General features: G+C 35.3%; 1 protein-coding gene across 5 annotated transcripts in view; it reads right to left on the bottom strand.

Annotated features, from left to right (window-relative positions):
* Positions 1–516: 516 nt before the first annotated feature.
* UBR2 (ubiquitin protein ligase E3 component n-recognin 2) overlaps positions 517–12585 on the bottom strand; it is a 56021-nt gene continuing 43952 nt past the window's right edge. For all 5 annotated transcript variants that reach the window (XM_074168846.1, XM_074168844.1, XM_074168845.1 and 2 more), the window contains 13 exons: positions 12017–12165; positions 11866–11921; positions 11350–11446; positions 9863–9930; positions 9217–9352; positions 8493–8583; positions 7834–7964; positions 5991–6099; positions 5668–5724; positions 4285–4362; positions 3828–3998; positions 3037–3138; positions 517–2217 (listed from right to left, as the gene is read on the bottom strand). In XM_074168846.1, the coding sequence (XP_074024947.1) occupies positions 2076–2217; positions 3037–3138; positions 3828–3998; positions 4285–4362; positions 5668–5724; positions 5991–6099; positions 7834–7964; positions 8493–8583; positions 9217–9352; positions 9863–9930; positions 11350–11446; positions 11866–11921; positions 12017–12165 (1387 nt within the window). In that variant the 3' untranslated portion in view covers positions 517–2075. The remainder of the gene's footprint in view (positions 2218–3036; positions 3139–3827; positions 3999–4284; positions 4363–5667; positions 5725–5990; positions 6100–7833; positions 7965–8492; positions 8584–9216; positions 9353–9862; positions 9931–11349; positions 11447–11865; positions 11922–12016; positions 12166–12585) is intronic.

Consider the following 12585-nt stretch of genomic DNA (forward strand, 5'->3'; position numbering starts at 1 on the left):
GAAGTCTTGAGTAAAGAATGACTTAACTTGCAAAAAAATGATAAATTGTGTACTTTGCACTTCTGGTCACAATTTTGCCAACCTATTTAACCTTGCAGTCTCCAACTCTGATCCCAGAGAAAAAAAAAAAACCTTCTTGCTGTCAATATTTTGCTTTGCACACAGAAACCTGTCAGTACCATAAATTATTTTTTTAATATTATGCTTACAGGAAAAGAGAGTTTTCCAGTGCAGTAACACATTATTTGAAACTGTGGCACACAGTTAAAGAAGCAAGACTCTCTGCAAAGGAATAGTAACGCCACGAAAAAAGTGTGGTTTTTTAAGTACCGTGCACACAAAATTGTTGATACATCAACCAGCTTAAGTGGGGGAAGGCAGAGCATTAATGTCTTTTTTTTTTTCCTTCTTTCCCCTGCAACTTCTGCATGTCTCTTTGTAAAAAGTGACAGCAATATACAAATGATTAGAACTACGACAGGTAGTAGAGACAAAAGTAGCCTGTACTGCTTTTAAGAAAAGGGAAATCAACATTGGCCAAGTTTCTTTATTTCATATTTCACATCTTCACTCAATACTGTTACTGAATGTTTGAAAAATTGTCCTGTACACCATGAATATACAAAATTTTTCTGAAGCATTAAATCTGTAAAAATAGAAACAATTCAGTCAGACCGAGTGTAACTGAAGACATGGCAGACAGTAAAGGGACTGCTTATCTGGGCTGAAGACATAGTCAGAAAGTAAGACTTAACTAAAAGAATCACAGATTATTAAGGAAACAGAACTATGTAAGTTAAGATTTTACTAATTTGTCAGAAGATAGGAGAGATAAAGGTAACGGATTTTATTTTAAATCAATAAGCATAATGTCACTTTTTAGAGACACCTTGGCGGTCTAATTACATACAGCTAGAAAACTCACTGCCTTCAGGCACCCTCATATCAAGTGCAAATCTGCGCAGTTATAGAATATATTTATAAAATATACTATATGCAAACATCTTTACAGAGCTTTAAATCAAGCCAAAAAGTAAATATACTTGATGGGACAACAGAAAAAAAAAAAACTGAATCAATGCAAAAATGTGGGCAGTGTGATTGTGGCCCTTCAAAGCCAAAAGGAAACCATTCAGTTTGTCTGCAACAAAAAGGAGATGGGATTTGCACCTTAAAAGTTGACTGTTAACAAAAATGAAGAAAATATCCTCTGTGCTTCTGCAAATTAACATAAAGTTAGCTTTCATGACATTTTACGTATTGTCTGTATCTTAAAATATCTTCTAAAGCACAATGTCAACCCTTGAATACCAATAACCAATCGCATAATTGAAAGGGTTTCCCAGCTAAATTCAAATTACAAACTACATAAATTCTAAAGAGTGCAATGCTCTGGAAAAAGCTTAAATTAAATTATTTTACTTGTAAAGCTAGTGTTAGGTTTTTTTAGTTAAAAAACAACTGGAAGCAAGAAAGCTGCAAGAGTACAAATGACAAAATCGTTTTAGATACACCAAGTGAAAGAGTGAATTATCCACTGATGCAGACAGAAACATCCATTTGCTACATTATTTGCTTCCTTACTTCATTCCATTGCATGTACACACAGCTTAATTATTAAAATGCAGAATAATAAATAAAACGGCTCAGATAACTAGCAAGGGGCAAAACACAATCCGTAATTGTGCTCTATCTAGTTTCTGTTTCAGCAGTCTTTTTCTCTTGCAGTTTGTAAGAAAAATCATAGTCAGACTTCCAAAAAGAGTCTTTTTTTTTTTTTTTTTTTTTTTCAGAAACTCAAGTTCATTTGCCCAGGTTTATAACCCAAGACATTTCTGTGAAGGAAGCACAGTGCAAATTATAGGACTAATAAAACTTGCTTACATAGAAAGAAGTTTACTTGATTAATGTTAACTGGTATCTTTATGAAATACACCGTAAAACAAAGATTAAATAACAGGACTGGGTTTGTGGGTTTTTTTCTCAGACTTTTTTTTTTTTTCCTAATCCCTCCTTTGAAAAGCTTATTGAGTTACAAAAATCTTAATAAAGTTCCAGTATTCAGCAGATAACCATTATAAATGCTGCCAATCAATGCCAACTAGTGTTTGATTTGCTTCTTGTGCATGTCCAATTTCCTCTGTGATACTGTGCTGCTGCCAGAGTTTTTGAATCTTTTTAAATCGTTCTTTGCACAGATGTAAGGGATTCCCGCGTCTGAAAAGGAGATAAAATTTATCAGGAATGACAAAACACTGCAACTAAGCACAAACACCCAGATGCACATACTAAATATTAGGTGACCCTTAAAAAAAATCAAAATATTTAGCTAACCCTTTCACATCATTCTCTTGTCAGAACACATCAACAGACACTTTGATTAGCAAACTGGAGCGCTACCTTGTCTGGTCCCCCGCCCTTATGGCTCAACAGTTCTCTCCAGCCTTTGGGAATCTCACGTACAGACCACAGAAGCCTGAACGTAGGTTTTCAGCAATCTTTTCATGCTGAACCAGCTCATATTCTGTGATTTTAAGCAGTTTCAGAAGTAGCAAGCATTAACAATATTTAATTCCCTGAACTATTCTCACAGGAAGCAGAGATACGGTTAAGACAAAAAACTACCACATTAAATAAAATCATAACGTAGTATTTTTCACTTGCTATCAAATTAACACAGATTACACAAATTAATGCACTATATACAAACAAAATTTTCAGCCTTAGTTTCTAGGCAACTTTGCAGATGGTAAAATGATTTAAGTTTTTACACCTCAAGACAACTGTTTATAACCTGGGAAAGATCTTCCGTTAAATATTTTTAGTTTAAAAATACATATCAGCATTAAAACGTTTGAAGATATTAGATGCAGCAGCAATGTACAAATATAGTATTACGTATATAATTAAAATAAATGTAAAAATATAGTGTTACCTATATAATTGATATAAAAAGGTAATATAGAAAGTGTATTTTACAAAATAGATAGTTTTAGAGTTCCTGTCTTTAAGAGATATATTTTTAAAAACATTTACCTGAGTCCCTGGTCTGTCTCTCCATAGTCATCGAGATAAGGAGGAGGATAAAAGCAGCCCTTTGTTTTTCCAGCTAAAAATAGCACCTGACATTCTCGTACTCTAGAGAGAAACACAGAGATTTTTAGGCAAAGAGTTCCTCGTATTTTCATAGACACTGCTTTTCCAATTCACACCTATTTTCATTCTGTGTAATCTGCACATACAGACTTTTAAAGGTACTTTAAAACAACAAAACAAAACAACTAAAGATCTTATTCTCTTCCTGTTATAACTCCTTGGTAGCAGTTAAAATCAATGTAGTTTCACATCATATTATTTGCAGTCTGTGTAAAATACTGGACACAACCACAAGAAAATAAAACAATGTCATTTCTCACTAATCTTTGCCAAAGTGAAAACAGGCATTACCTAACCTTTCCTCGTATGCAGGAAGGCAACTAAAATGAATTTTCATGTTTTCAACAGCAGCAACAAGGACGACAAAAATAAAGGTGTTTACCTTCATTATTGTGTAAAACTTGAGTGGAAATAAACACACAGAGAAAAAGCAATTCACTTTAAAAGGCAATTCAAATTTTGCACGATGCCTTATCTTCAAAGAAACAACCTCTGAACCTTACACCAACATACAAGGAAACTGAATGCACTCTAGGTTTTAGGCAGCCCCGCTATTAACAGACCCCTGCCTTTACAAACCACCCCTACAACCACATTGAGAGAATAATTTATGTCATGTCCACACACAGCATCTAACCTAGCAATACAAGTAGAGGTGTTCAGCTCCTTACCGAAGGAATATGCCCACTCCAGAACCACACGTGTACGTATGTGCAGTACAGGCTCCAACATCTTCTCCTTCTAACTCAGTCTGGCAGCAGTAACTCTGAGAACACAGCATGGTCCCACACACAAGGCACAATGTTGGGGCTCTGCTTTTATCACCACCTGATTTCGGACACCTTTTGTTAAGCAAAATAAAAAAAATAAAATCCATTGTAAGCATTAACTCTAGATGGTAAAAAGATTCAAAAGTGCTTTTGAACATTTATACAGTTAACAGTTATACTGATCCCTGCAATTTCTATTTCACTGAAATACATGGCGGCTTTGCTGGAAGCGACGACAATCAATATGTGCCATTATGATTCTACAAACATCTTTCTGAGACTTTCAGGTTTGAGGTTTCCCAGTTCACCAAAAGGAGCCAAAGACTTTAGGGGTCCTCACCAATTGCATACAACTTACGAGAAATTGGATGCTTGGTTAATGAGGCAACTGTAGTCGTCCGGAAGGTCTATCAATTTGTTGGATTCTCTTGCATAGCTAGAATAAAGTAATCAAATTAACCACTCATATTTCAATGAATAATACACAGTGATTCTCATTCATGTTTTTCTAACTCATGTTTTTCTCAAAAAAACCCTCATGTTTTTCTAACATGTTTTTCTCAAAAATTCATGTTTTTGTAACTCATTTAAAACAGCATCTGGGAATAAATAATTTTTTTAAGTTTTCCTCTTCTCTTTCACTGAACAGAAAATAGTCTGCCACAAGTTCAGAGAACTTGTATCCTGAAGAGAATGAAATACTCATGCAATGAAAAGGATCTATTTAGTATCAGATATTTATATCTTTAACTTTTAGCTGCTATTTCTATTTTTTTTGCGCATTACATACTAAATTTTAAATATCTTCAACTCTAGAAATAATACAAACTAGATGGTGAAATTTAAATAGAGGTGTGTAACAGAAGCCATGTACAAGAACGTGCTGAGAGGGGAAAAAAAAAAAAATCACTGTCAAGTTAGAAAATCTTGGGAAGAGCAGGTAAGAATCAGCAAGAGGAACACGTGGAAAAAAATCCCAACAATCACACGGGAAATCAATTACAAAGTAAGACTACTCTGATTGTACAAGTTATTCTGTTAATAGCCTGACATTTAACAGATGAAGTAATTAATTTTTATTTTTGTCCCTTAGCCTTATTGTATGTACAATTGAAAGATTGACTTTATGTATTTAGCGCAGAAGATTAAAATAGGGGGATATATATTTAATGACAGCACTGTGAAACTCATGCTAATTTATAATTATTTGGGCAATTGATAACCACTGTTTTTAACCAGATTTCATAAAGAAAAACACCCCAAATGCTTTTCTACACCCACTAAGCGTTAAATGTGTTTTGAATTCAATTGCTTAGCAAGTAGAAATGTATTAAAAGCAAATTTTCTTTTTAGCAACTGACTCTGTTGATTTCACTGAAGAATTAGGATTCTTTGAAAATCTCTTCAATGCCTAGTATTTTTAAGCAAAGGTTATATATGTCTTTTAGCAACGGCATACCTTTTGAATCAGAAGGTACAAATCTACTATAGGAAACTTGAGAAGAAATGTTATGGCCTCTAATTGCTGCAGATCAGTCTAAATAAAGTTATAATATTTAACTTTGCCTTTAAAATCTACTAATTTAAGCAATATTTCACTTTCCTTACAACATTCCAACAACATCTTTGCTTATCCCCTAATATCTTTGTCATTCGATAAAGCAGAACTGATACTATGTTATTATAAACACCCTTTAGAAAAAATATTTGGAGAAAAAATTTAAAATTTCTCCATGTTTACCTGATAGCATGTCTCTTGCCTTCGAGATATCTTTTTACTTCATTGTTACTACACCAACTACAAGAAAGAAAAAAATTAGCTTTTAGCTTCAATGGATTATACTTTCCAAAACCAAGTAAGTAAAAATTCCAAAGTACATCTATTCAATAATCTCTACAACCAAAATTATTTCTTTCAAAACACTTCTTTCACAAATGCTTTTCAAAATCTACTGCTTATTTCCATATATGCACTCCTGGGAGAATACTTAGAAGACAAGACAGAATACTATCTTATGCAAAATTCTTTATTAAATTTAAACTAAGCACAAAAATATGACTTACCTTTCTATTAACGTGTTCAGAATCTCACTATTTTCTTGAAAAAGGCAAGTGAGGTTGTTTGGCAAGGAAAGATAGCTACATAAGTGTTCAAACTGGTTTGTTCCATTTACTGTAAAAAGATAAAAGTAAAATTCTCATAACTGCATTTTTTAAAATTACATTAAGTATAATAAATGAAATACAGCCCTAAATAGGACAGCTGTGGTTTGGTTTTTTTTTTGAACTGTATTCCTCCACCCCCAAAATGTGGTATGAAGTGTGGAAGTGCTAGTAAAGGCACCAGACAGCTGTGCTGGAAAACCGCCAGTAACGAGAAGCAACTTTGCTCAAACTTCCCCTCTAAGCATGTTTCAAGCTTAGTCATGTAAGAACCGCAACAGAGAGTTCAATGGTCTTTACAACTTAGTATGTCTTTGTTTTAATGCCCTCCCATTAGATGGCTACTTGTGCTCCTTGGAGTCTGTGACACAAACCAAGACAGGTGGTCAGTGACAGGCAGTACCGCAGCCTCAGAATACAGAAATTGCAAACACCTCCAATGCCAACTCTTCTAAAATATTACGTAGGACACAACCGCCAGATTGCCATATTCACACTAGTCTGTTGGTTTGAGTCCCTGGGCCTCTGCCATCCCAACTCTCAGGACAGAGAGTACCAGGTACCTCTTCCCTGGCACAGCCTCTTTTGCTCCTGAATAAAGGAGTGAAAAGAGTTATAATAAAAGCTGTGCCCACGTGTCTCTCATGGCCAAGCAATTGCCGTTTCACAACCCCCAGTAAAACACCAGAGAAGAGCATACAGGCCAGTTGTCGGATGAGTGGGTCCTGGGGCAGGGGAGTGGGAAGGGAAAGCAAAACACCCAGTGCCACAGCCACTGTCAGGACATCCCTCGGTGACGGGGACCTGCAGGGCCAGCCAAGCACCTGGGACTTGAGGACTGCAACAAAGTGAAGCAAAGCCTTTCTCTTCCCCTCTCCTACAGCCAGCTCCCTCAAGGCCCATGGACCAACTGTCTGGAAGTACAATTGCACTTTGTACCTCATCTTTAGAGCATCTCTAACAAAGAACTCAAGCACTTGCTAGTGGTCCAGAATACGAACTTGAGAAACCTTGTTACTGAAAAATCAAAGTTCAGAAATAGAGGCTTTTTTCCTCCTCCAAATGCTTAAGCATTGCTATTGTTAAATGAAAATAATCTACATTTTAAAAACAATTTGTAAAGAAGCTATATATCAAGGAAACATTCTACAAGTTCTGTAGCTGTTCTCCTATCAGCTCAGCACCACGTATCACACTTTATTTTAAACATGGGAATCCTGAACCAGTGGGAGACTACTTATTATTTTAAGTACTATCTTCAGATTTACGTTCAGTCCCTACATACAGCATATGTACAGGACAGTAAAGTATGTTAATAATATCAATCATTTGGAGTGTAACATAACATCAGTGTATCTGGAGATTTTAATCATTAATGGATGCTGATTTGAATGGAATCTGCGAGCAAATCCAGCTCTCATTTGAAAACAGTAACCAATAGATTTAAAATAATCAGTATTCCACTTTTTAACAGAAGAGCATTGCTTTCTGTTTTAAATAATCTAGAACAGCATTGATCTCGGTATTAAAAAAATACATTTTAAAAAAGGAAATAATTCTTTCTTCTTTTGTTTTGGTTTGGGTTTTTTTTTTGCCTTTTTCATTACACAGATACTATTTTGCACTGGTAACAAACCCATTCATTCATTCAGCTTCTTCAGAAAAAAAAGTTTAAATGTAATTTATTTTGTCCATAAATGTTTGTATATTTTGAAAAGCTGATTTAATACAAAGCAGACAGTACCTTGCAATTCTGAGGGTGCTGGGACTCCATTTAAGTAATGGAAAAACAAAGCAGAACATCTCAGGAAAGGCATGATTCCAGCTTTTAGATTCCTCCACAGGTGCCAGCCTGAGGAAATTTCTTTCAAGGCACTTAAAGGAAACACAATTTTAAAAGTTTGCTTTTATTCAATCATTTCAGTCTGAGAGCTCTATTTAGTAAGTCTTCAGTCATACTTCATTTTAAATTACTAACTTTAGTTGAAACAAGCATTATGCAAAGTGTTTATTTGAAAGCTAATTCCAAGAAAAAGAATGAAACAGAGATTCATAAAAATGTAACCAACTGGGACAGTAAATTAAAGAAAACTTCAGAGACATTTCAGATCCTAACAAGTTTTCTGTACTCGGACACTGCCAATTGCAGATTCTACACACCTGCAAACTGACTAAAAAAGTTGCTCCAGAACATAATCTTCATGAGCACAACCAGAGGAATTTCTAAGAATAGTTACTTAAAAATTCTATGCAGAAGTAGTGGGTAAGAAACAAGATGCATGAGCTCCCAAGTTAAAAGTCTCATCTTTGATAGCATTAGTATATAGAATTCAGTCAGTAGTTAATGTTGAGTCCAAGAGGAAGAAAATATTATTAGATTTTATCAAAAGATCATCCTTTTACCTTCCTGTACACTGGCAAAGAAATTTATACAGTGTAAGCACGGCTATTTCCTCTTCACTGTTAGTGTTTTCTTGATCCATGCCATTCTCTTCTGAACAGGAAAGAAATAAAAATCAAGTTACTTCATATATACATGTTGACACAGCAAGAATGCAATTTTTCAAGTTTTGAGAAAAAGGCCAAACTAAAGCAAAACATTCCACTGTACTACAGGATGACATACTGGGGAAAAATTTTCTGCTGCACATCTTGCGTGGTAAGTTTATGGTATTGTCAACTCCAGTGAGGTGTTGGTTTACTTGTTTGATTGGTTGGGTTTCCTAATAGCCTTGCTTGGAATTCTTTGCTTTTGGCATACTACACCTTATCCAGTTCCTCTTGCCAGAAGACACGCTGATTCCTTTACTAACCGCAACTTATTCATCATGCAATGTCTAAGCCAAGTCTCTGCAATAAACACTTCCAGGCACTGCTGCATTAGCTGGAAAGCTAGGATTCATGACTAGCTATGCTCCGAAAGATGTCCAGTGTGAAGCAGTAAAGGCTGAAAACTGAACTTTCCTGGGTACAATTTATTAATACGTTCTACGGGCTGAAAGAGAGAGCACCAGCAATTTTATTTTGCCACTGTAAACTGCATACATTTGCCAACAGCACCTTCAGTGTTTTCCAAATACAGATTTGAGGATTCATTTCAATATAAGTTGAAAGAAAGTGGCATTACCTGTTGATGAGGTAAGTAAAATTTGTACTATGTGTGCCATAGTGACAAGATGAAACAGGTGAAGATCTCCAGTGCCAAGACTAATCCCTGAAAAATCCTGACAATGTATGGCAGGGAAAGAGAGCACCAAGCTTACCTGTAAAAGATAACAAGAAAGCTGGTATATACCTTTTCTTTTCGAATCTTCCCATTTTCTCTGCTCATGCTGCAACTATACCCTTTGAAGGCAGCATACCTTGTAAGGCGAATTTTGAAGTTAATTAGCCAGCCATTATTTAAGGGAACAATGATTAACTATCAGTTTTTTTTGAGGATTTGTTGGCTTGGAGGTGTTTGATATTTTTTATTTGTGGTTTGTTGGGAGGGGGTTGGTTTTGGTTTTTGGGGGGCTTTGTTTGGGGTTTTTTTAACATCCAAAGAGTATACATTCTGCCCCATTTTACCTCTTACCTATTATTTATTATTACCTGCAAGAATACTTGCAACAAAAGTCGTCTTTAAACTGTATTAAGTAGTGAAAAAAATGCTAAAAACCTCAACGTTTTGAAAAGTTCCCAACTGAGAGTAAAGGTAAAGTTTCCAATGAAGTTTTGACATAGTGACTACTGGATCAAAACATTATTAATATATATTACAGAATACTTACCAATAAATGAAACATGTCAATATCAAGTATGCAAGGAAGATTTCCATTTTTTTCATTAGGCACCAGTGCTGAGTATTTTAGAGAGAAAAATAAATTTATTAATTGAACATTTATATATGAGAAGATTTTAGTGTACTTCAGTTACAGAAACCAAGGCTCTCATTTTATCTCCTTGGTTTATATGCTTAAAGTACTTAAAATACAAATGTACCTGTTTTGGCCAGAAAGGTGTGAATTCAAGAGTTGGTCAACACTACTAGAAAAAGACTCTTGCCTACTTGACTATACTGTATTGAAACAAAACAAACCCAAAGTAACGCTAGCAAAGTAAGTGCTGCCATTCAGTACTCCCATAGTGACTTTCTTGCATTGCTTAGGTTTCCAGTGGGAGACAAAATGAGAGGGTATCTCAAGCTCTGCCCCAGAAATAAGCTCAAACGCTAGTGACTAACCACAAGCCGTAATTGTTGTCTGTTGGACAGCTGTTCAGGAAGCTTTTGCAATTTGCTTAGCTTTACAAGGTTCCCTAAATTTGCCTCACGTAAATCATTTACCTTATGGACTCAAAAATGCATTGCTAAAGAGTCTCTTAAATTCATTATTTTATCTCTAATTAAGAAAGAGCTAGATATTGGTCTCTCTATCTCTGTAGTATTCACAGTCATTAATCACAAAGTAACCACAAAGTATTAACCAAAGCACTCCAGCTGTCAACAGAAATTCACACACTTAATAAATTCCAAGCAATGGAGTCTCTTCTCCCAAGTCACAGGCGACAGGACTAGAGGAAATGGCCTCAAGTTGCGCCAGGGGAGATTCAGGTTGGATATAAGGAAGAATTTTTACACTGAACGGGTTATCAAGTATTGGAATGGGCTGCCCAGGGAAGTGGTTGAGGCACCATCCCTGCAGGTGTTCAAAAGATGGGTTTACATGGTGCTGGGGGACATGGTTTAGTGATGTTTTTTTTGTCAGAGTTAGGTTGATGGTTGAACTAGATGATCTTGAAGGTCCCTTCCAACCTAGATGATTCTATGATTCTAAAGGCAGAGAAGTTTGCAGATGTATAACATATCTCTGCAAATATCCAATTTCTTTCAATACTATATTAAACTTAATGTCCTCTTTAAAGTTCCAGTGTATCACTTTTCTTTTATGAAGGACCACACTTCCTTCTTCTTTGCTCTAGGTACCTTTCTAAAAGCAGCAACATAAATGCTGGAAAGAATCAACAGAACTCCTTCACAGCAAAATACCCACGCTTCTCTTGAAACCTATCTTGGAACCGCAGAACAAAAAAAATGTCTTTTTTTCCCCTTGGTATGATCAAATATGCATAGGTACACATGTGAAAATACCAGCTCTTGGTCTATTGATTAAAACCACTACGTAAAACCATCTTCTTGTAATCAAGACTAACAATCATTCTGTAAGCATCTTACTATATTTGTATATATGTAAAAACCAGAATAAGGTGGTGAACTTACATGCTGAGAGAGTACAAAAGTGACCCTGTACTGCCGAAAGAGATGAAACTGTCCAGTGAGCTGCTGCAAATCTTGTTAACGATGTAAGGCAGTCATCCTTTAAAAAAACAAAGAAAAAGAGACACTGCCACAGTTAACAAAGTTCCTCAATACGAAAAGGTCTTTTGACTTAACAGCATTCTTTTCAGGCCCCTCAGCTGCAGTCTATGGGAGCAGTCTGAGTGTCTAAGTGTATGACAAAGATAGTTATGTTTATGCAAATATACAAGTTCCCTTCAGTATTCTTATTTTGACTGTTACCATGAGAAACCCTGGCCTTACTAAACTGTGCATTTATACCAAAAAAATCCATAATAGTTTTGCTAGATTTGATTTTTACATAGATTAATAATCATACTGATTGACAAAACAGTGGTATCAAATAACCGTAATTTAAAATTTAGATATTCTACATTAAAGAAGCATAATTCCTTCTTTTTCCACCAATTCAGAAAGGAATTGCTACTTGGTCCTTACCTGTCGACAAGGTAAATGACCGAATAATGGCTTATCTTCATCAGCTAGAATTCGTTCTGGAAAAAAAACAAACCCCAAAATATTTCAATGCCATGAATTTAAATAAATTCTGAAATTCACATATAAAGGAGCAAAATTAACACATTAGTACCTATAGTCTGTATTGTGTAAGCGCAGCTTCCCCAGCACATTATAGGTACACGTGGATCTTCTTCATTTGGATGAACCTTCAAGCCTACTTTGTATGTTGCTGTACCAAAAGTTGTCAACATCTCTTTTACGCTCTCAGAATAAGGATTCCTGAAACAAAGAAAACAATATTACTAACTCATTTTTTTTCCTCTACCGGCAGCACAGTAATTTAATGATGAGCATTCACCCTACAGCTGAACACCTGGATTTTAAAAAATTAAGTGAGAACTCCAGTATCTTTCTTTGGCTCTTGTATTCTGTAACCTCTTTTCAGTGACACATACACTCCTGAATATTTTTTGATTATTTGAATCGAATCTCTCTTTTTAGTGCTAAGAATATCCAGTCTTCAAACATAATACAGTTAAGACTAAATTAAAAGGAACTATGTGTGACTGATAGGGAAAAATCTATCATTGGTGCATTTTTGTGTGCAACTGGCAGTTAAATGTCTGTACCATGTAATGAATTTCATTGCTTTCTCCTCAAGGAGTAGTCTCAAATACAAACATAATACAGTAGCTGAAA

This window comes from Numenius arquata, chromosome 2, assembly GCF_964106895.1.
Source record: "Numenius arquata chromosome 2, bNumArq3.hap1.1, whole genome shotgun sequence".
In the NCBI taxonomy this organism is placed as follows: Eukaryota; Metazoa; Chordata; class Aves; order Charadriiformes; family Scolopacidae; genus Numenius; species Numenius arquata.